Genomic DNA, 22,520 nt, shown 5'->3' with positions numbered 1-22,520 from the left:
TGACAGGAAAAATCCGAAACCAGCATGATCAAGTATTCCAAAAGGACGCGGCAGCTAGACTGGTGACTGGGAGCGGCTGCAGAGACCACATAACACCGGTCTTGAAAGACCTACATTGGCTCCCAGTATGTTTCCGAGCACAATTCAATGTGTTGGTGCTGACCTTTAAAGCCCTAAATGGCCTCGGTCCAGTACACCTGAAGGAGCATCTCCACCTCCATCGTTCTGCCCGGACACTGAGGTCCAGCTCCGAGGGCCTTCTGGCGGTTCCCTCACTGCGAGAAGCCAAGTTACAAGGAACCAGGCAGAGGGCCTTCTCGGTAGTGGCGCCTTCCCTGTGGAACACCCTCCCACCAGATGTCAAAGAGAACAACAACTACCAGGCTTTTAGAAGACATCTGAAGGCAGTCCTGTTTCGGGAAGCTTTTAATGTTTGATGTATTATAGTATTTTAATATTCTTTTGGAAGCCGCCCAGAGTGGCTGGGGAAGCCCAGCCAGATGGGCGGGGTATAAATAATAAATTATTATTATTATTATTATTATTATTATTATTATTCATACAATATTTGAAAGATTATTGCAAGCAATCAACATCACTAGCAGGATTGTCTGAAGACTTGTAATGATAAATTTTCTACCTTTATTTATTTAAATTTTGAGTCATTTTGTAATGAGTGCAATTAGAACTGGAAAACGTACAAAATGCAATGATATAAAGGTTAATTTTGAAAGCCATGGGGCAGGAGGGAAGGAAGTCAATAGGCTCTAAAGAGCCAGGGCAGTAAAGTGGATGATGATGTGAATGTATATAATTAAATGGAAAATAAATTAAAATTATAGTGGAACCTTGGGTTGCGAACGTGATCCATGCGGAAGGCACGTTCGCAACCCGCAGCGCCGCGTCTGCACAAGCACATGATGCAATTTGGCGCTTCTGCACATGCGCAAAGAGCGATTTGGCACTTCTGCGCATGCGCAAGCACCAAAACCCGGAAGTTGTCCTGACCCACCCCCACAAGTTTACTATACTCAGTTATCAGAACTGCCAGAATGGCCAGATGTCACGCCCAATCAGATTAAGAGGCTAATCGCAAGCCAACTAGCTATTAAAGCTCCAGGAGAAGACATGATCCCAATGGAGATCTATAAGATAAGACCTGATTTCTGGTCACCCATTTTTGCAAAATTGTTTTCATACATTAACAGCTCAGGTCGCATACCTGAAGGATGGAAGTTGAGTATAATTGCCCCAATATATAAAAAGGGTGATAAGAAAAACCCTGCCAATTATAGACCCATTAGTTTGTTAGATGTAGCCTCCAAACTATATGCCAGGCTCCTTCTTGGGAGACTAGAAGAATGGGCAGATACAAATAAGGTGATATCTGAAGTCCAGGCAGGTTTCCAAAGAGGGAAATCCACATTGGACCAGTGCTTGGTGCTGAAATTTCTGCTATGTAAAACCCGGAAGTAACCCGCTCTGGTACTTCTGGGTTCGGCACGTCCGTAACCCGAAAACGTGCAACCCACAGCGATCGCAACCTGAGGTATGACTGTATATATAGAAAGAAAGAAACCCTGGTTACTTTAGAATAGCTGAAAATGTCTCAATGATTGAAAATTGGCCAGAAACCTGCAACACCTCATAATAGCAGCAAGCCAAGCCACATTTCCTAGAATTTATAGACGTCCACCTTAACATACTTTAAGCATCCTTGCTTTGGAGGAAAGAGAGACTTTCTACTGGCTGCCAAGAATCTGTGCTTACAGGCAACATCCCTACATTGCTGTCACTGTAAATATACACAAAACACCACTGACACAAAAATAGAAAGTCATCTACATTGAAAGAGATCTTTTTATTTTTGCTTTTAGGGTGTGCGATAAACTTTACTGGAATATTTCACCAGCACATTAATGCTCAACACCTGTATTAGTTTGATCTCCTTGCAGTGCTGTTGTGAAACTGCTTCAGCATCACATTTGGGGGACGTGTTTCTTCATGCGAACATCCATGCATGTGAAAAAAGCATGGCTCGCTATTTTCCCCACAAGAATTCTGCCGTATGCCACTTCTACACACACACACACACACACACACACACACACACACACACAAATATCAAGCCACAAATTTGAGCGATTTCCCCACGACTGTTCACATCTCTCCACATCCAAATTGGAAAGAAATAACACATACACTAAATAGATTCATATGAAGAAAATACCACCAGCTAATGAACAGGCTCAACAAACTTGCTAAAAAAAATAAGTGGTTTTCCTTTACAGGAAAACACTAAGCATACCAGGAATTTGCAAGAAACACCCTTATTTCAAGTACTGTAATGCTGCAATGTTAATATGCTTACCCGTAACAGCTTGGAGTGTATGTCTGAAATTTCATCCACTTCTGACGGTGCCAGGTTGTTTTGATACATATTTTGATATCTGTTCGCCAGAAGACAAGACACACAAAGTCAACCTACGTACAACGGCCCATAGATCTGTTTAGCATGATCAAATAATTGTTAACAATAAAAATAGAAAACCCTATTTGGTGATATGCCAAAATAAAATAAAAACAATTATTCTGGATCCAACAGAACAGTACATCCACAAACACCTGAAATAGGGAGACCTGGGTATACAATTGAGCACTAAATGTGCGTGGAGATATTTCTGCAGACCTTGAAAGGAGTTTTGCTGAAGGCTAGTTAAAAGTAGTTTATGTAGTTCACCTACATTTTAGGGCAACAAAAATTATTTTATTTATGTTTTATATTTATACCCCACCTTTCTTCCAAGGAGCTCAAGCTGGCATACATGCTTTGCCCGCCCCCCGTATCCTTGCAAGGTAGGTTAGATTAAGTGACTGTCCAAAATCAGCCAGTGAGCAGGGTGGAGGCATTCTGTAGCAAATGCCCATCACTGTTCAACAAGACTAAGACTGGATATTATCCAATGACATGAGAAATGCAGACCTTCACAGCCTGCAGCATTCGTTCTAAAAAAGAGCATTTATATACTCACATTTCCCCAGCTTTTTCTATGTTTCTGTTGCAAAATTCCAGCTTGATAACCACCTCTGTCTTTTTGTGTAACGTTTCATTGTAATCCTCTTTGATTATTTCGCTAGAATGAAGACCAACTGTGTCAGCACAGATATGAAAAATACCGGATATGCTAGCCGCGTGCTACAATAGAAAACGTCTGCTCTATATAAAAACTGACACACTCCCACCAGCCCATGGAGAATAAATATGCATCGTTCAATGTCTTGTTGGTTGTCTTAACTGTTTTTATATGTTATTACAGTGGTACGTTTCAAATGCCGAAAACCCGGAAGTAAATGCTTCCGTTTTCAAACACGCCTCGGAAGTCAAACAGCTTCCGCTGAGTTTTTTTCCCCAATTTTCTCTATTGAATTTGCAGGCTGCCCTTTGTGCCCCAGTTTTTGAACGTTTCGGAAGTCAAACGGTCTTCCGGAATGGATTACGTTAGAAAACCTAGGTACCACTGTATATTGTAAATCACTTCAGTATGCCTCATGGGAAATGATTCATAAATGAAATAAGTGATAAGTAATGAACATCAACTTCTTCCTGAAAAGGAACTATATTCTAAGAACAGGTGGTGACCATTTTTGGCATGATTGCCGACCTGCAGGTCCTTTTGGACCCAGGAGAGGGCAGAACGGAGACAGAATGGGGCAAGGCATGGTCTGCTGGTACGCAGGGGAGCCGGGAACGGAACCTCCATGCAAAATGGCAGCTGCATGTAAACAAAGGCCACAATTCTAAGTACTTTTAATCGGGCGATAGTCCTCTTCTGAGTAAACAAGCTTAGAACGCCATCATCCTGCATACAAGAATTGCATTTGTAGATGGAATTTGATGATTAACAGAAACTTAAGTTAATAGTTTACTGCAAGGAACAGGAAAGCCTGTCACGCTGTAACTACCTCCTATGAAGCACCAAAGGATACACCATATTTTTCACTCCATAAGACACACTTTTTTCCTCCTAAAAATAAGGGGAAATATCCGTGCGTCTTATGGAGCGAATGTGTGGTCGATCGCTGGCTCCCTTTCTGGCCCCGCCCCCTTGCCCAGGACTCCATTGTTGAATGTTCTGTAGACAGAGGCTGTTTGTTTCCCCAGCGACATGTGACTGGCTGATTAGATTATCTGTCTGGAAACTGTAGAAACGGCTCCCTTTCCTTTCCTTTCCTTTCCTTTCCTAAAGAAGCTGCAGAACTGTGAGTTGAACCCCATAAAAACAGGATTTTTTCCCTTTGCAAAGTAAGCTCAACCACTTGGAGCTGATCCTCAAAAAAGGGAGCTTTTCCCCTTTGCAAAAGAAGCTGCACAACTGTGAGCTGATCCCCCCGAAAACAGGGCTTTCCCCCATCCTCCTCTAAAAGCTAGGTGTGTCTTATGGTCAGGTGCGTCTTATGCAGCAAAAAATACAGTAATTCTATTACAGCTCAGGTTTGTCTATAGCTGGATGTGCATGGCAGTTGTTGGGCAGAGATCTCTCTGGGGCTTTCCACCTTTGTAACTGGCACTTGGAATACCCGGGGTCAGTAAGTGCCAGAGAAATGATTCACTCTGCCCGATCAAGCAAATCACAGTGCCACTTACATTAACCATCTGATTCCCTTCCGCATCAGTTCCTGGTACAGCAGTAAAGCATGGGCAACTCTGCAGGCGTAACAAACAACTCCTGTAACCGCCTGGAAGACCAAAGAAAGGTGTGAGCAGCATACACTACAGTTTGTCACAAGCAAACAGACTGTGATAAAACTGTAGGAGTAAAAGAAGCATATTTTTAGGAAGCTAAATCATGAAAAGATTGTACGTCGAGGCAGGTGGGAATACTGAGCAACACACTTATCACCAAGACAGAATTAAAGTTTGAGGTTTCTAAACTTTTACAGTTTGGACTTCCTAGACATCTGTGAGGTGCAAAAGGAGCACATACTCTTTAGAGATTTTGGGATATTGGGCTGGGACAAAGGGTAACAAAGGCAGCAAGGAACTCAAGATACTACCTGATAGGCAGGATACTGTATATTAAAGTTGGGGTTCTGCCATATCCAAGTTCAGTACCAATACATGTATCTCCCTTATAGGAAATGGTTCCATGACGCAATTATGAGGAGATACTCACTTTTGCCATGCTTGCATCAGTATCTAAGTCATAACGTTGATGGACCTTTGGAAGCAGAACTAGAACAGAAGTATTTTTTAAAAAATAAGCAAATAGTACTCAAACAAATTCAGAATATAAAAGAAAAATTATGATTAGGATTGCTTTATTTCTTACAATTTCCATTCCACCCTTCCTCACATGATTTTCCAGGACAGCAAACCAATTACTTGCTCAGTTTTTAAAAAAGTAACTTATTTGGTCACATAGAGGGCTGATGTTCGAAACAGGATCCAACAAAGTAACGTGTTTAAAATAATAATAATAAAATCAAGTAATAACAATTCAGTTCAAATAAGTCAGCCATTAAAAAAGAAAAGAAAAAAACAAGAGACTCCATCATACTTTCGTCATAGAGTAATCCTGTGATTTTCACAAGCTCCCTGCTCACGACGATTATGGGATTTTCTTCAGTGGTTCTGGGGAAGGATTGTGCCAATCTGCTGGGCTCTAGGACTAAACGCCGGCCTTCATATATCAGTTCTTGATTAACTGAAGCTATTTTTGTCTGTTTGTAGACCAAATCATGAAACATGGCAGCACTGTTTAAAAAGAAGAAAAAATACATTTTAAAAATGGCTCCTAATGCAGTAATAAAGACAGAGTGAAAGGAGAAAGAATTCAGAGTTAATAAGCAAAACTGTTCTATTCAGAGGTAACCTGATCCTATCAGTTTGAAATGTCACGTAAGAATAAAGATATGAAAATGCTGAAATACTTACTTATTATGGATGTGAATATAAATTTTGTGTGCAGTCATTTGTTGCAGAGAGAAAACATGAATAATTATTCGGTGGAGTATATCGCTAGTCTCTGCAAAAAACTGATCAAATCCCCAACACTTCTCTTGATCTGCTTCAAGAATATTTGCAAGAACGGGTGTGAGTAGTACTTGCAGGCCCCTAAAATAGAAAAATAAACACATTTGTTTTTAATTCTGAGTAAGTACGACATTCCTTCTGCCCACTCTTGAATCTCCTGGTTTTTGTGTATGTATAACAGCACTGCCAACAGCATAAAACTCTCTAGGCTGTCTTGCCTAGGATCCGACTGGTCAATGATTACTCATATCCTCTATGAAGCAGGGAAGACATTACCCACTGAGATATTTCCTCAATGCTTGCTAGGTAAAGATCATCTAATTAATCAGTATTTTGTACAGTGCGAAGGGTGTCAACTATTTTCTGTTAGTGGTGGGACAGTTGGTGGCAGCAACAAGAGAGACGTTTGCTGAACACATGCCCATCACACTATATTATACTGCAGGATTCATGCATGAAATGCATTTGCACCTGTACTGCAACAGAATATTCTTCACTTGGGTACATCATTTCTGAAATTTCTCATAGTAATTTAATAGGGGGGAGCAATGTATTGCAGAATATGCAGCGACAACCCAAAGGCAGAAAAGAAAAGGAAATCCACCAGCAGATTCAAATGTGAAAACAAACTATAATTCTAAGGCAGCAAACCTTAGGGCACTTATTTGAAAGCAAGTTCTATTGAAATTCATGGGTTTAGCTTCCAAATAAAACTCGACATGGACCATACATTTTGCTTTCCTGGTTAAGTGTTGCAACTAAATAGCTGAACCATGGATGAGGATGGGCCACAAGCCAGGATGTGAAACTATGGTTTGCAAGCCACAGTTTGTGCTGATTTAAGCATTTCATCTGTACCTTACAAGGCACAGATGGTTACAGCTGTTTCCCCAGCTCCTAAGCTAGAAAAAAGAGACTTCAGCTGTACAAACAGAACCTTGGCTTCACTAGTTAGGATCTTAACCAGGATTAAAGCAATGAACCATGGTTACTGCCAGACATATTGAGTCTAACCATGCTCCAAGTTGGGGCAGTGATATATCATCAACAACTGAAGCATAATGAACAAAAAGCCCCAAAACCTTGGATTTCCAAGAAGAAGTTGTTTCTTAGCATCCTTAGCAGCAACATCAAAGAGAGATATGGTATCAGGATCATGAAGTTGAAAGAGTTATTGGAGGTGACCTAGTCCAAACCCCTTGCTCAGTGCTAGCATCTTCTTTGAAACCCCTTAGGGTAGTGATAAAGCTGGGTATCAAATCCAAACTCCTCTTCTTCTTTACATCTATGTTTCACCTACAACAATTTGTCTGAGCTCTAATGTTGTTGTTGTTTAGTCGTTTAGCCGTATCCGACTCTTCGTGACCCCATAGACCAGAGCACGCCAGGCACTCCTGTCTTCCACTGCCTCCCACAGTTTGGTCAAGCTCATGTTGGTAGCTTCGAGAACACTATCCAACCATCTCGTCCTCTGTCGTCCCCTTCTCCTTGTGCCCTCCATCTTTCCCAGCATCAGGGTCTTTTCCAGGGAGTCTTCTCATGAGGTGGCCAAAGTATTGCAGCCTCAGCTTCAGGATCTGTCCTTCCAGTGAGCACTCAGGGCTGATTTCCTTCAGAATGGATAGGTTTGACCTTCTTGCAGTCCATGGGACTCTCAAGAGTCTCCTCCAGCACCATAATTCAAAAGCATCAATTCTTTGGCGATCAGCCTTCTTTATGGTCCAGCTCTCATTTCCATACATCACTACTGGGAAAACCATAGCTTTAACTATACGGACCTTTGTTGGCAAGGTGATGTCTCTGCTTTTTAAGACACTGTCTAGGTTTGCCATCGCCTTTCTCCCAAGGAGCAGGCGTCTTTTAATTTCGTGACTGCTGTCACCATCTGTAGTGATCATGGTACCTTTCTAAATAACAACCTTGGGCAATAAAACAGTGGCAATAAAATAGCATGTGTGGGAAAGCAAACGTTATATATGCACAAAAATGGTTTCCAATACCAACACAAATGAAGTGAAATACGTCTGATATCAGTTAAGGGAAGCAGAGGGAGAAAATACACTCAGCATCCAGTTACTTAAGTGAGTCAGCAATTTGATGAACTTACTTTGAAAGACTGCAGGAAACAGGCATGTCACGACTCCATTCAATGGGGCCATTTTCTGCTTTTTGTACTCCAGATATTGCACCGGAAAGCTTTCCAGTTATGATTTTGTACCTTTGGGATATTAAAAGGTAAAGTGCAGTCATTTAAAAACATAAGAATTTCTTTAAAAGCTTAATCATAATCTTAATAGGAATTATCTGTTTGCGACCTTGGACCAGATTACTGCTCAGGGATAGGCCACACTGTGTTAATAGGCAAATTTCCAACACACAAGAGTTTTCCAGAATCCTTTCTCAGGAATGTGAAGTAACTTCTGTTGTATAAAGATTTGAGACAAATTCATATGGGGGGGGGGAATAGAACATGCCTCCAGAACCAGAACTATGAGTTATTAGAAACAGCAATCAGTCATTAGCATGTAAATAATAATGATACGTGTTTATTGGACTAAGTATCTGTGTAAAACAAAAAGAAATATTTCATTAAAAACTGTGGATGAAGAAAGCTTTCCTGAGAAATTTTTGCAAGGTCCTTCTTCCCCAGGCAGTCCCCAATGACACCTCCCTCACCTTTCCAGAGAGCCCTCTAACCATTTGAAGCAGCTTATTGGGTGGTACATAAGGAAGGAAGACTCAGCAAGAAAAGCATACGCCAACAGGAGCATCCCTGAAGCCGAGTTCCCCTAAGCAGAAATCTGGATCCAATCCATTGGCTTGCTTTCTCTAACTTGCTAAAGCGAGCTGGAACTCAAAGCAGATCAATTCACAGGTATGGCTAATGATTTGCCATATTCTCTCTCATACTAAAAGGCACAATACAGTGGCACCTCGGGTTAAGTACTTAATTTGTTCCGGAGGTCCGTTCTTGACCTGAAACTGTTCTTAGCCTGAAGCACCACTTTAGCTAATGGGGCCTCCTGCTGCTGCTGCACCGCCAGAGCACGATTTGTGTTCTCATCCTGAAGCACTATTTCTGGGTTAGTGGAGTGTGTAACCTGAAGCGTATGTAACCTGAAGCGTATGTAACCCAAGGTACCACTGTAATGTGTAATTCAGTGGCATGACTACTGCATAAATGTCACTTCCAAATTCTGAATGACAGCCACTGCGGATGTGAAAATCCTGCGTGAGTTCAGGGCTTTAAATTATATTAAGGTTGCCATGTGAGTTGCTGTCATGAGTGACACTTTTTGGAAGTTTTCATCTGGAAGCTGAATGTATGGGTTGGATCTCGGGGTGAGGGGAAGGCCCAACCCACAAGTTGGTGGAAGATTATTACGGGACAAAAGAGAACTGAAATCCTTGGTGCGCTTACGTTTGCAACAAGGTCTAATATAGCATCTCAGGAGACACACTTGTGGTATGTCCATGTTTTACAAAGTCTCCTGCTATCTCTTCTGCAACAGTCTGCACCAAGCCAGGAACTACTTCCACTTGGGATGCTACTAAGTGGATCTGCCCTAAGTTGCCTTCTTTTAATTGATGGCCACAACTTTGGAAACCAGGTAAGAATATAAGGAGAGCTTGCCTGCTGGATCAGGCCAATGGCCTATTCAGTCCAGCATCCTGTTCTCACAGGGGGCAACCGGATGCCTGTGGAAAACCGACAAGCAGGGCTGAAGCACAACAGCACTCTCTACGTTGCCCATGTGGCTTCTAGCAAGTTATTTCCTGCAGGGTGTTAACACATATATTCCAAACACAGTTCTCATGCTTTGAGGAAGATGCCAAATCAAATCTGCTCTAAACACAACTAGAATAAAAAACCCCAGGTCTACATGCTTGTAAAAAAGCAAAGTAATTTGACAATAATTTAACAAATTCACTACAGCTGGTAAAGAATGAGGGAGTGGCAGTACATGTAAAGCCAGTGTTAGGCATTCAAGAGTTTACCCAAATCACACAAGATTTTTATTCCCTCAATTCTTACGTCTTCATTTTCTATTTTTATTTGATAGCACAATTTGTGGATAAAGCATTTCCTCTAAATTACCTACATCACTTCCTTGTTTCTACGAGGCCCTTCGAAAGGCCGAAAGGGTAAACTTCCAGTTGCAGCGTGGTAAAATGTCACCCCTATGCTCCACAAATCAACCGTTGCCCCGTATTTTTTCTGATGCTCTTTTCTCAATACTGCTCGTTCGTACATATCAGGATGCTAAAGGAGTAAGGGACAAAGAGAAGCAATGTTAGAATAAATTGCTTCATCAGCAAGTGGCACAACGTACTACGTGTCTGTCAGGGAGCTGCCATCGACTCAGGGGCGAGAGGGGAAAAGCCAGATGGATTACAGAGAGGCCCCAAAGATCGTGGGAAGCAGCACCTCCTCAGCAGAGGAGAGTAACCACGCCTCCAGTGGAGAGGAGCTTCAGGGCTCAGAGGAGGCGAGGCAGTGCCAGGACCCCTTGCCTGAGCAAAGAGGGGAGGAGAGACGTCCTCCATTACCCACACCCTCCTTGCGCAGTAGGCTTCCGCACAGAGAGGGGAAGCGCAGGCTGGGCGTCAAGAAACTACTCTGCTGGGGAAGGTTTAAGGACTGCCCACTCTCAGATTCTGCCAGTGAATGAGCAAGACACGGAATAGTGGTGCTCTGCATGGTGAAGGTTTTTTTGGCACCAATAACAAGGCTTTACAACAGACCCAGGAGGCATTTACCTGATTGCTCTCGAGCAACCCCCTGATACCCTTACAGTGTCCAAACTTTCCAATTGTTACATTCAATAAAGGTTGACATTACCCTTGAATGTGCCTTTGAATGTGCGCCAAGGACAAAACTGGCCTCTGTCCCTCTTTTGTTCCCTCCCTCCTCCGACGCCCACTCGCATCTCCATCACAATATGTTGTGGTCAATGAATTCACAAATCAGACTCTGCTAGCAGCCATGCAGGCTGTTGCTAAGATGTTTGCCGCAAGTATCAACAGATTACACAAATAAGGCTAAGAAAAAAATAAAATGTGTGTAGGTTTACCAAGTATTCTTCTGTACCGTAGAGGGAGACAAATTGTTCATCATCATCCAGCTCCCTAGCAGCCCCGAAATCTGTCAGTTTATAAACAGATTGACCATCTTCACCTATAACTCGCATGATATTGCCTGGCTTGATGTCACGGTGCACTATTCCATTCTCACGAAGGTGGTTCATGCCAGCCACTTAAATGCACGGGAAAATGAAGAGAAATATATGTAAATTTTAAAAGACAGTTATATTTTTATTGGATTTATTCCCCTAAATCTGTATTTATAAGCACTGAAGGAAAGCATGCAAATATGACGGCTGGAATTCTAAACGAGTTTCCACTGAAAGGAGTGTTCCACTGAACAGAGTTCCACTTTCGGCATTCGCTTCCCAGAAGCAGCAGGGGAGGAGACAGGGATTTCTTCTGATTCTCTTCCCACCTTTGCCCTGCAGTCCATTGGAAATCTGCCCCGTAAGGTTGAGGAAAGCTCGGGAACAGCATGAAGGGTGGCACATGGGGAAAAGAGAAATTAGCAAAAAATACCACCCTACTCCTCTTCTCCAGTGAGAGATTCTGCTGCATCACAGCATGAATGGAAGGAGCCCTGCTTAGGGCTTCCATGGTGATAACCAGCAACTTTGAATAGGGCATAGAATCAGACCAAAAGTCAATGAAACAATTGCACCACTTGAATAGCAGGATCCTGATAGCTGGTTCTATAGTCAATGTTCTAACTGCCCCATTTGGACCAGCTTTAGATTCCAAACATGGATCAAAAGTACGTTTCCGAGCACAATTCAAAGTGTTGGTGCTGACCTTTAAAGCCCTAAACGGCCTTGGTCCAGTATACCTAAAAGAGCGTCTCCACCTCCATCGTTCAGCCCAGACACTGAGGTCCAGCGCCGAGGGTCTTCTGGCGGTTCCCTCACTGTGAGAAGCCAAGTTACAGGGAACCAGGCAGAGGGCCTTCTCGGTAGTGGCACCTGCCCTGTGGAATGCCCTCCCACCAGATGTCAAAGAGAAAAACTACCAGACTTTTAGAAGACATCTGAAGGCAGTGCTGTTTAGGGAAGCTTTTAATGTTTAATAGACTACTGTATTTTAATATTCTGTTGGAAGCCGCCCAGAGTGGCTGGGGAAACCCAGCCAGATGGGCAGGGTATAAATAATAAAGTATTATTATTATTGTTGTTGTTGTTGTTGAAAAAGAAGCTCCATGCAGAGTGCACTGCAGTAGCCCAGTCGTGATGTAACTAGGATATGTATCACTGTGGTCCAGTCTGTTTTCTCCAAGAAGGATGCGACTGGCACACCAGCCTTCCTTAACGGAAGGAATCGTGAGCACTCTTGGAGGACCACTGCCTGTTAGCTTATCCACTCCACAGTCTAATAGATGGGAGTGGCATGTGTACATTTAACAGCAAAAGTTACCCCTGCGTAGCTTAGTACACCTGCATGCGTCAAAACCAAACTTAAATGAGATCGCATCCATCCTATGGTTCCATATCTGAATGCAAACACGTTCTAACTAGGCTAAACATTCGAAGATGTATTTTTCGCTCTGTAAGATGCACCAGACCAAAAGACGCACCTAGTTTTGGGGAGGAGGAAAACAAGAAAAAAAATATTCTGAATCCCAGAAGCCAGAACAGTAAGAGGGATCTGGCTTCTGGGATAGCCACGCGCAGCCTCTCCCGGGCAGCAGGAGGAAGGCTCCCCCAAGAGCCGTGCTCCCTTTAAAGAGCGCACGGAGCGTGTGTGTGGCTCTTGGGGGCTTTTCCCCAAGGAGGGAGAAAGGCAGCCTTTCTCCCTCCTCGGGGAAAAGCCCCCAAGAGCCGCACAAATGCTCCATGCGGCTCTTTAAAAGGAGCGTTGAGCAGAGCCTCCCGCCTGCATTCACTCCATAAGACACACACACATTTCCCCTTACTTTTTAGGAGGGAGGAAAGTGCGTCTTATAGAGCAAAAAATACGGTAAGCCCATTATGTGACATTAAAGTACATAAGGAATCAATTTCCACCTACCAACATCTCTCAATACAATTAAGAATTCTGCTTCTGGCAACCCGTAGGCATTAGCTGGCTCTTCTAAAACTGTATATAAACTGCCACATGGGCAAAATTCCATAACAAGGACTTTATGTCTAGATGTTGTCTAGAAAAGAAAAACAAGAAAGGTTTGCAAGTTAACATGCAACAAGTCCAGGGCCAGAAAGAAAGCAAAAAAGCTTCACTGCCAAAAAGTTTAGCCAGACCCCCAGTTAGTCTAGAAGAAAGATCTAAGTTCCTTTCCTATGGGTTAAGAAAGAAAAGCAAATAAAATTATCTTGAGCAGAGATAAAATCAATGTAATTTACAACTTATGGTCTTTAAAAATCAAGGAGAGAAGAAATCGAAAACTGCCTACAAGGATTTTTGTCCATTCTTTTCTCCACCACTCAAAAGTTCAGTCTTTTCGGCTGCCCAGAATATACTTGATTCCCCTTAGAAAGCAAATGAGACTATGCACATTTCTTGGAAGTTTTTCTGAAATTGATGTTAGTTATTGCCATCAAATATTAGGAATGACGAGCAATTTTAAGAAGGAAAGCTTCAAGGATGAATTCCTTTATGTGTGTCTGCCACACCATTATGTGGAAGCATTATTTGAAAGCAATTCTATTCTGTACTGAATGCAGTCGTTAAGGGAAGACTTTTAAAAAAGAAGGGCCATTATTAAAAATCAAACAGGTGTTTCATAATTATATACATCATATGCAATAATGCAATGCAACCTGTTCTAAGGCACATTCATAAATGTTCAAAAACATATCAGAAATCATACACTGTCCCCGTGAACCTCAAATCAAAGAAAAGGCATTCTGATCACTGGAACCCAAAATAAAATAATAAGACAATGCTCAGTAGGCTACCAGAGCAATAGAGTTTTTTAAAAATACCTCTTCTTCTATGGCAAATAATTTGACAATGTTCTTGTGATTCAATTTCTTCAACACTTCAAACTCTCTCATCTGAACATCCACGGGACGAAGGAAGCTAAAGTTATTAAACACTTTTACGGCATACAAGTCTCCTGTTTTCTGTAAAACAAATAGAGAATATTTTAAAAAAGAAAGAAAAAGCATTTCACACAATTGACTAGGGAATAAAAACCTTGTTCCTGCATTCATTACAAAACTATAAATATATACTATGCATATGAATAAAATAAAATAAAAACCCTCAACACACAGGGATTTACTTCTGAATAAACATGGATGTGAGTTTGCTTTAAAAATAATGTGGGGAGGGGTTTACACTTTGAGTTGTATCCAACAAACTCAAGGCACACATGGAACAATTTCTGTGGCCACAATGGAACTTCTGCTCTCTTTCCTCAGGTAAAGGCAAAGGGACCCCTGACCATTAGGTCCAGTTGTGGCCGACTCTGGGGTTGCGGCGCTCATCTCGCTTTATTGGCTGAGGGAGCTGGTGTACAGCTTCTGGGTCATGCGGCCAGCATGACTAAGCCGCTTCTGGCAAACCAGAGCAGCGCACGGAAACGCCGTTTACCTTCCTGCCAGAGCGATACCTATTTATCTACTTGTACTTGACATGCTTTCGAACTGCTAGGTTGGCAGGAGCAGGGACCGAGCAACGGGAGCTCACCCCGTCGCGGGGATTTGAACCACTGACCTTCTGATTGGCAAGTCCTAGGCTCTGTGGTTTAACCCATAGCACCACCCACGTCCCCTTTCCTCAGGAGGATTGGGCAAAAACCCAGAGAAGATTGGGGGGGGCATGTGGGAAGGGAAAAAGAGAGAGAAGTGGGGAAAGGAAGTTTGGTTGTGCTTGTTTTTAAATACTTGGTAACTATGAAAGATGACAGAAAACTTCAAAATGCATGTGTTGAATCCAAGGGTGTCCATACATGAGTGAATAAAATTTCCACTTGCGGAATGGGATTTCCCTTCCCTATCCCCCAAAATCTGAAGGATTTGGGGCCCTTCCAGAGCAGACTTGGCAGTGCAGGGGTTTACAGTGGGAAGAAAGAAAATCCATTCATGCCATGTTGGATTAAACGCTGTTACTTCAATACCCAAACAAAAAAAGGAATACATGTCATTTTCTAAAGGTTCCAGTGTGAATAACTTGCTAATTACTAACTAGCACTTTACCTTCAGATTAAGGAGGGATATGATTTCAGTTATCTCCAGTAAGATTTTCTTGTACTCTATAGTATGATAAATCTTTTATATTTCATGAGCCAAGATGTTACATGTGAAAAGGGTATTATAATTAGACCCCCTTAGTCATGCCTCCTGTATTTCCAATAATTTGCACTGCTCATTGTATATTCATTTCATAAAAGAAAAAACCCCATCCCATTTAATTTTACAATGACAACAGAGACTACTTTAAGATCGTATAAAAGCGTTTCCAGCAGACAGCTAGAACTTCTGTCTCTATACAAACCTTGTGTCGTCCACGAAAAACATTTGCAGTAGCTCCTTGTCCCAGAATGTCCGAGAGAAGCCAGAGATAATTCGAAGTGCTTTGCATTTTTGCTCCTGATTGGGCAATTCTTGTTTGATCTGAATAGGGAAATAGATACTCCAGAGTTAATCGCCACAGTGCATGTGACAGTAGACAAAAGTTTCATGTTTTATTCAAAACCTAAGGGAAGTACCCTAGGAAGATTAGCCTGAATAGTTTCAGAAATTCATTTTCACTGAAATCCTGGAAACCACAGGATGAAGTAATTCTAGTTCAAACCTATTATTGGAAATGGAGTTTGAAAGGTTTATTTCTGACTTCTGAATATGGATGCAGAATAAAATGGAGGCCAATAACAGAACTCTATGCGTTGTTTTCAGTCCCCATAGGATTTTTATTATTTTCTACATTTGTTTTCAAATTTAGTCATCTTTATCATTTTCTACACTTGTTTTCAAAATTAGTCAAGTTGTTCACATTTAAGTGTAAAGTCTGCAAAAAGATGATACAACTGTACAAGTGACCATGGAAATTATGTTACCAATGAGATCCACAATCCAAAGCATTATCACAATATTGCTTCACAATATCAGTATTGATACTGTAACTGCCCATGTAAAATCCAAAGCAAGACTACATTCATATTAACTCCATTCTGATCCTTTCTTACCAGCTTAATTCATTTCCTATGATATATTCACAACTAGCCTCCCATGCTAGGGCTCCTTTTATTTCTATCTCTTTTGATCTTATTTTCCAGCTTTCTGCCCATTTTGTCTTCTATGCGCCAAGAGTGGCACACCTATAATTATTTGCAAGGTGTCAAGTAGCAGACTGGAATGCTTATAGAGATTTAACACTTGCAGAAACCTATCAAAAGTGAGAATGGGGACAAGGCAATTCCAACATGGATCCTTCTCCCTGAATTAAGAAACACACGAGAGAATTGGCAATGGTTCTCCTTGCTTGCTGAAGCTAGCTAATCGAACAGTCACAGCCCACCCTGCCTCTGAAAGTCTTAAGAATGGTTACCACTGAATCAGCAATTGAGATAAGTCAGCGGTAGGCAACCTCTCGCTTTCTCAATCCGGCCTGTGGATGGACTGGGAATCAGCGTGTTTTACATGAGTAGAATGTGTGCTTTTATTTAAAATGCATCTCTGGGTTATTTGTGGGGCATAGGAATTCATTCATTCCCCCCCCCCAAAAAAATATAGTCCAGCCCACCACATGGTCTGAGGGACGGTGGACTGGCCCCCGGCTGATAAAAGGTTGCTGACCCCTGAGATAAGACGTAGGAGAAGAACAGCAATGCAGAGACTGAAGGAAAAAATCTACCCATGCTTGGGTAGATTGGCTTGCTTCTCCCCACCTGTCCTGTTTAGGTAGCTTAATGGTTCTCCTCCAAGTTTATTTACGTAATTCAAGTCAGTTGAAGTGTGAGCTAACATTTACCCTGAGTAATAAACCTTATGTTTTCTTTATCGCTTCAACCAAAGGTTTTACAAGAAGATTTCTTTCTGCAAGCATCCCGCAATATATTTACTAAACTCCAACAGGGAAAAGAGGTGCAACAGGTAGAATTTTGATTGACTGCTCTTTCTATTCTCCTGTAAAAGCGGCCACAGACTTTTCAGCCCTTTCTTGATCTATAGCTTTGCATGCAATCTCCTGCTGGAGACAGGCAGGCCTTGTCCTTGCATCCATCTGTCTCTAGCAATGCAGCTTGCAGATTTCTTTTTAAAAAAGCATTTACAGAGATTTATAAATCCAAAAAGGTTTTTTCCCCCTTCTTATATGGCTTCAATTTGAAATAGCTTAGCAGCAATTGCGGTTCATTATGATACACCTCTTCCTCCTCCTCCTTTTTAAAATGTATTTTATTGATTTTCAAGATGCACTTCCTTCTTCATCAAAGCTGACATAATAGAAGAGTTAGCGTATTGTTACTATAAATAATCACCACTATACTACCGCCCACTTGCAAAGAACTTTACAATCTATATGGTGAAATTCTATGCAGATGTGCTCAGAAGCATGCCGCATGACATCATAGATCCAGCTTGGTATAGAAGTTAAGAGTATCAGACCATCGCTGAATACACACCGTACCTTCAAAGCACACTTTCTCCTTCAAAGAATTTCCAGCTGACAAGCTGCAATCTACCAACCTAGCATACATCACAAGTGTTGGACAAATCTGTCCCAGGGATCTTTCCCAGAGGGATTCAAATTTCCCTCTGAAAGAAGGAGTCTACACCACCATCAAGCATAAGCAGATTTATTGTAGGTCGACACAGTACTGTGGGCAAAGAACTCCGCCGCCCCCCAGCAGCTCCTGCTGGAAAGAGGGGATTGCACATTCCAGTTCACATCACAGATAATTTATACCCCAAGACCGTTCAATATCCCTAGTACAATTCCTATTGGTTAAGAAATTGCAGTTTACAGGCTTCCCGATCCGCCTACATCATGTCTGCTCCTAAATTGAACATGTAAAACATGTTCATATATCCCAATAACATATATCCCATTTCCATTCAAATTAGCAGGTTTTTACAACAGGGGTGTGTTTTATAATATTCATGAAGCATTTGAGCATGCGTACTAGTGCTTAAACTATCATCTGCTATTTCTCCTTGTTATCTTGGCTCACCTCTGAACTATAAATCTGTATGACATTTACAACTCAGGTTGTAAAACACGCCGATAAACAGTTCTGCAAAGAGGCCCCCCCCTTGAACCTCTTTGTTCACAGAATAGGTCTTAAGGCAGGCATGGTCATCCTCACCATACCTTCCCTAAGAATAAAACTCATTTTCATTCATTTATCCCATAAGGAATATAAAATAGGGCTTAGTGAGCAAACAATGTACATTACCTTGAGCTCCCCGAAGGAAAGATGAGAAAGAAATTTCACATAAACATGCATGAATATATACATACATACATATGTACATTACTGCAGCCTTATTATTCCTTCCCCATTCTGTAGCCAGCTGATGAAGCAAAGTCATCATATTTACCTTTTCATGGAACAGAAGCTAATTCTCATGACTACCCAATGAGCCTATCAGCACAATCATATTTATTTTGAACCTCAGGTGAATTCACATGGGGCTTACTCTCAAGTAAGGAGAAACAGGATTTAAGTCTTTGACACCAGCCCCCTGCCATGGGGGGGGGCTTGCATCACTCTAGCTGTTTTGTGATTTTATATTGCGAATTTACATTGTGAACCACCCTGAGACCTGCAAGTATAGGCCGGTATACAAGCTGAATAAACAACAACAACAACAACAACTCTCATCAGTGCCAGGCAATAACATAGAACAATGGGAGTTAAGAGTCCTGCAGCAACACCAGGTTCTAGATTATTTCATTAAGATATACAAAAGAAAAGTTAACATTGAGTGGCCTAAGTCTATTTGTGAGAGGGTGAAAGCTGAATCTAAGGCAACAAACCCATCATGGAACTATGTAACGCTGGCCACTGATTTGCAAATCACCCAATGCTCCACAGCTGAGCCCATAAATGATCTTTACTGCCAAAATGTTATGATTGCACTCGGGCAACAGGAAACTTCCGCTTCCATGCGCAATCAGAGAAAGCCGCTTCTCTGTACACAAGCTCTCCAATTAGAAATATGCAAATCACATACCTCACAGTTGAGCCCATAGGGGGATCTCCACTGTCAAATATTATGTTTGCATTCCAGAAAACAGAAAACCTTTCTGGTGATTGATCCACGGCGAATGCTGCTGCACACAAGCGATCCTGTTATAAATATGTACCTGTGTGAATACACCCTAGTAAGTGCTAGGTCACGAGGGGCAGGAGGACAATATCTGGGGTGCTCGGTTAAGAGATGGAGGAAAGAATCACAGAATTGTAGAGTTGGAAGGGGTCCCAAGGGTCATCTAACCCCCTGCGATGAAGGAATCATTCTTGCCCAACGTGGGGCTCAAACCCACCACCCTAAGAGTCTGATGCTCTACCGATTGAGCTACAATGTGACACCTGCCATCTAAAGAAAATGTCAGCGGGGTGGCGGGTGGAGGAGAACAAGCGGAAGGTTGCAGCAGTGCCACCAAGTCCCTGAGTGGTCAAGGAGGGCCAGCTCAATGCCCAACAGAGGCTCCTGGATCTTTTATTTATTGATTGATTTTAAATAATTTTTATTACATTTTCCATTTTAACAGTCCAATCCAACCACATTAAATATTGCAAATACATATCATAGAGTCCAGATATTCTGCCAAATTATAAATTTTGGCTCCTGGATCTTTTAGATATGCACACACTTCGGGCCTCGCTCCTGGGTGGGCACGTCGAGAAGACTGCGCAGCTCAGAGGGCGAAATGTTTAGAAGGCAAAAGGAGCCTAGGATTCGAACCCGGCTCCCGGGTCGCTCTGCGTGCGGTGCACGGGGTTCGCTTCTGTTTTGTAGCGCCCCCTCTCCGGAGGGTTGCACCAGAGCAGGGCAGTGCCGGGAAATCCCCGCTGCCGTCGGGCCTGCAGAAAGGCTGGCCGAAGCCTCGTCACTCGCTCGCCTGGGCGAAAACGAAAGCCAGGCAGCCACGTTCCCCGCCGGCTTCGCCTCTTCCCGGCGCGCGCCCCTCCCCTCCACCCGCGCCGGGGCCCGCGCCGCCTCACCTGGGTCCCCTCGACAGGCCCCTTCCGACGGCGAGCGCGGGAAGCAGCCCCCGGCCAAAGCAGCCCCGCTCTCCTCGCAATCGGCGCGGCCCGCCGAGCAGCCTCCCTCCTCCGGCTCCCGCTCGCCTGCTTCCGGCTTCCTGACGCTTCGGAGGCGGGGCAGCTCCGTGCGAAAGGACCCGGGCGAGGAGGGAACGTCCCGGGGCTCACGCGCCTGCCTGCCTGCTTGCTTGCTTGCTTGCTTGCTTGCTGCCGGGCGAGGCAGGAAGCAGGCTTACTCGGGAGTAAGGCGCGCCCAGCCCCTGCTGCAGCCTTCGTGGAAATAGGACAGGCCCAAAGGGCTCAATGGGAGGCGGAGACATTTTCGCAAATGTTGTGGCTCTCGGCGGTGCATCCTGGGGTCAGCCAACTTCAATTTAAAAAATGGGGTGGGGGCAGCCCTGCACAATCTTTTTTTAAAATCTTTATTTATACATTCCATCATTTTGACATTTCCAAACTTGACTTCCTTCCCCCTCTTTCTGTGGTTCCTTACATTTATTTTTAATAATCTCCATATCCAAAATAACTCAATTTTCTCATTTATTCATCTTCTTTAAATATGTACTCTTATGAAGCTGCAGGTTATTACAATGTTCCTGCCAATGTTTTTATCTTGTTTACAATTTATCTGTAAATATTCAATACGTAAACTGTTTCCGTTCTTTTACAAAACGTTTTGTTATCTTTTCTTCTTATTCTTCCGGTATGTTTTGCCATTTCTGCATATTTCTTAAGTTTTTGTATCCATTCTTCCTTTGCACAACTGATCGCAAGACATGGTGCACACAAACCATTTGAATGGCTATGCCCATCCACTTGGTGCCCCCCCAAATATTTTTTTTTTGGGGGGGTAGGAGTGAAGGGACTTTGGCCCCTACGAGTTGGCTCCCATGATCTCAGCCTAACCTACATCATAGGGTTGTTGTGAGGATAAAGGAGGCCTCACGGACGCCTTGCGGAGTTCCTTGGAGGCTTAAGGGCAGGAGATAACAACTTAGATACACAATGAGGTGCAGGGTTCTTACCCAAACAATGTCTCATATGGATAAGCCTGCAAGTTGCCGTAGCTTGAACTGCAGGGCGCAGTTCAGAACGGAATTGCGTCTAAGGGAGAAATGGAAGGGGCTGGCCAGGGTGGAAGGACATAAAGTGCAGATGTTGTGAGCAAGTTTTGCAAAGACCAGATATATAGTTGGATGCAAGTGACAGGCATTCACAAACAATATTTCCGATTGTTTTAACATGAAAGAAACTGCCAGTAAATGAGCAGGAACAGAACTATTTACCCTTCTCGAAGGCGGCAATCGTAGATTTCAGCAAATTCACCTGCCTGACAAAAATTTAGCAGGCAGCATCAGTGTGCATGTCAAATGAGCTCGCGAACTTGTTTTGTGGAAAGGCAAGCGATATGTAGAATCGATAGGATTGGAAAGGACCATGAGGGTCATCTTGTCCAACTCTCTGGAATGCAGGAATATTTTGCCCAACGTTTTAAATAGTGCTGAAATTAAACCTAGCACTGGAGTGTATTAATGCACTTGTCACTGCTGTTTCAAAGTTCTGAAACACGGGCAGTTACAACACAAAACATTGGAATCTCAGTTCAATGCTAACTACTGATAGGGTCTCAAAAGGGCAGCTCAATGATGAGGATACAAAAAGTGGGGACTTGTACTTTAGAAAGTGTGATGTCCATAACAACTTTATTTTGTAATCACCTATGACAGGGGTCAGCAAACTTTTTCAGCAGGGGGCCGGTCCACTGTCCCTCAAACTTTGTGGGGGGCCAGACTATATTTTTTGGGGGGGAATGAACGAATTCCTATGCCCCACAAATAACCCAGAGATGCCTTTTAAATAAAAGGACACATTCTACTCATGTAAAAACACGCTGATTCCTGGACCGTCTGCGGGCTGGATTTAGAAGGTGATTGGGCCAGATCTGGCCCCCGGGCCTTAGTTTGCCTACCCATGACCTACTACGACACGAAGTGGCTTTTAGGCATGGTGACTATTATGGTACATCCGTTATCAGAGATGGTGTGCCTCTGAAGATCTTCATGGCAACTCAAGGAGAAGAGGACTATTACACTCATATCCTGTGGTTTGTCCTCTGAGAATTACAAGATGGGATTTTATGGAGATAAGCATGTGGCACATTGCAGTTCACCAGCCATCGCTTGACATTCTCATATACCTATCTCAGGTAGACCACTTCCCCCTAGAAGTTACTGCAGTGCCTATACT

General features: G+C 42.8%; 1 protein-coding gene across 1 annotated transcript in view; it reads right to left on the bottom strand.

Annotated features, from left to right (window-relative positions):
- Positions 1 to 20,387, bottom strand: part of TBK1 (TANK binding kinase 1) — a 30,115-nt gene extending 9,728 nt beyond the window's left edge. Inside the window, exons 1-13 of the mRNA XM_082239654.1 lie at positions 20,232 to 20,387; positions 15,554 to 15,672; positions 14,038 to 14,178; positions 13,124 to 13,253; positions 11,110 to 11,291; positions 10,138 to 10,298; positions 8,142 to 8,252; positions 5,936 to 6,115; positions 5,559 to 5,755; positions 5,175 to 5,233; positions 4,646 to 4,737; positions 3,033 to 3,134; positions 2,372 to 2,450 (exon numbers count right to left, since the gene is read on the bottom strand). Coding sequence (XP_082095780.1) covers positions 2,372 to 2,450; positions 3,033 to 3,134; positions 4,646 to 4,737; positions 5,175 to 5,233; positions 5,559 to 5,755; positions 5,936 to 6,115; positions 8,142 to 8,252; positions 10,138 to 10,298; positions 11,110 to 11,291; positions 13,124 to 13,253; positions 14,038 to 14,178; positions 15,554 to 15,640 — 1,521 coding nt within the window. The 5' untranslated portion in view covers positions 15,641 to 15,672; positions 20,232 to 20,387. The remainder of the gene's footprint in view (positions 1 to 2,371; positions 2,451 to 3,032; positions 3,135 to 4,645; positions 4,738 to 5,174; positions 5,234 to 5,558; positions 5,756 to 5,935; positions 6,116 to 8,141; positions 8,253 to 10,137; positions 10,299 to 11,109; positions 11,292 to 13,123; positions 13,254 to 14,037; positions 14,179 to 15,553; positions 15,673 to 20,231) is intronic.
- Between the last annotated feature and the right edge of the window lie 2,133 nt (positions 20,388 to 22,520).

Source organism: Podarcis vaucheri, assembly GCF_965113315.1.
Source record: "Podarcis vaucheri genome assembly, chromosome: 10".
In the NCBI taxonomy this organism is placed as follows: Eukaryota; Metazoa; Chordata; class Lepidosauria; order Squamata; family Lacertidae; genus Podarcis; species Podarcis vaucheri.
Note: the sequence above shows the minus strand (reverse complement) of the source record. Positions and strands in the feature narration are given on the sequence as shown.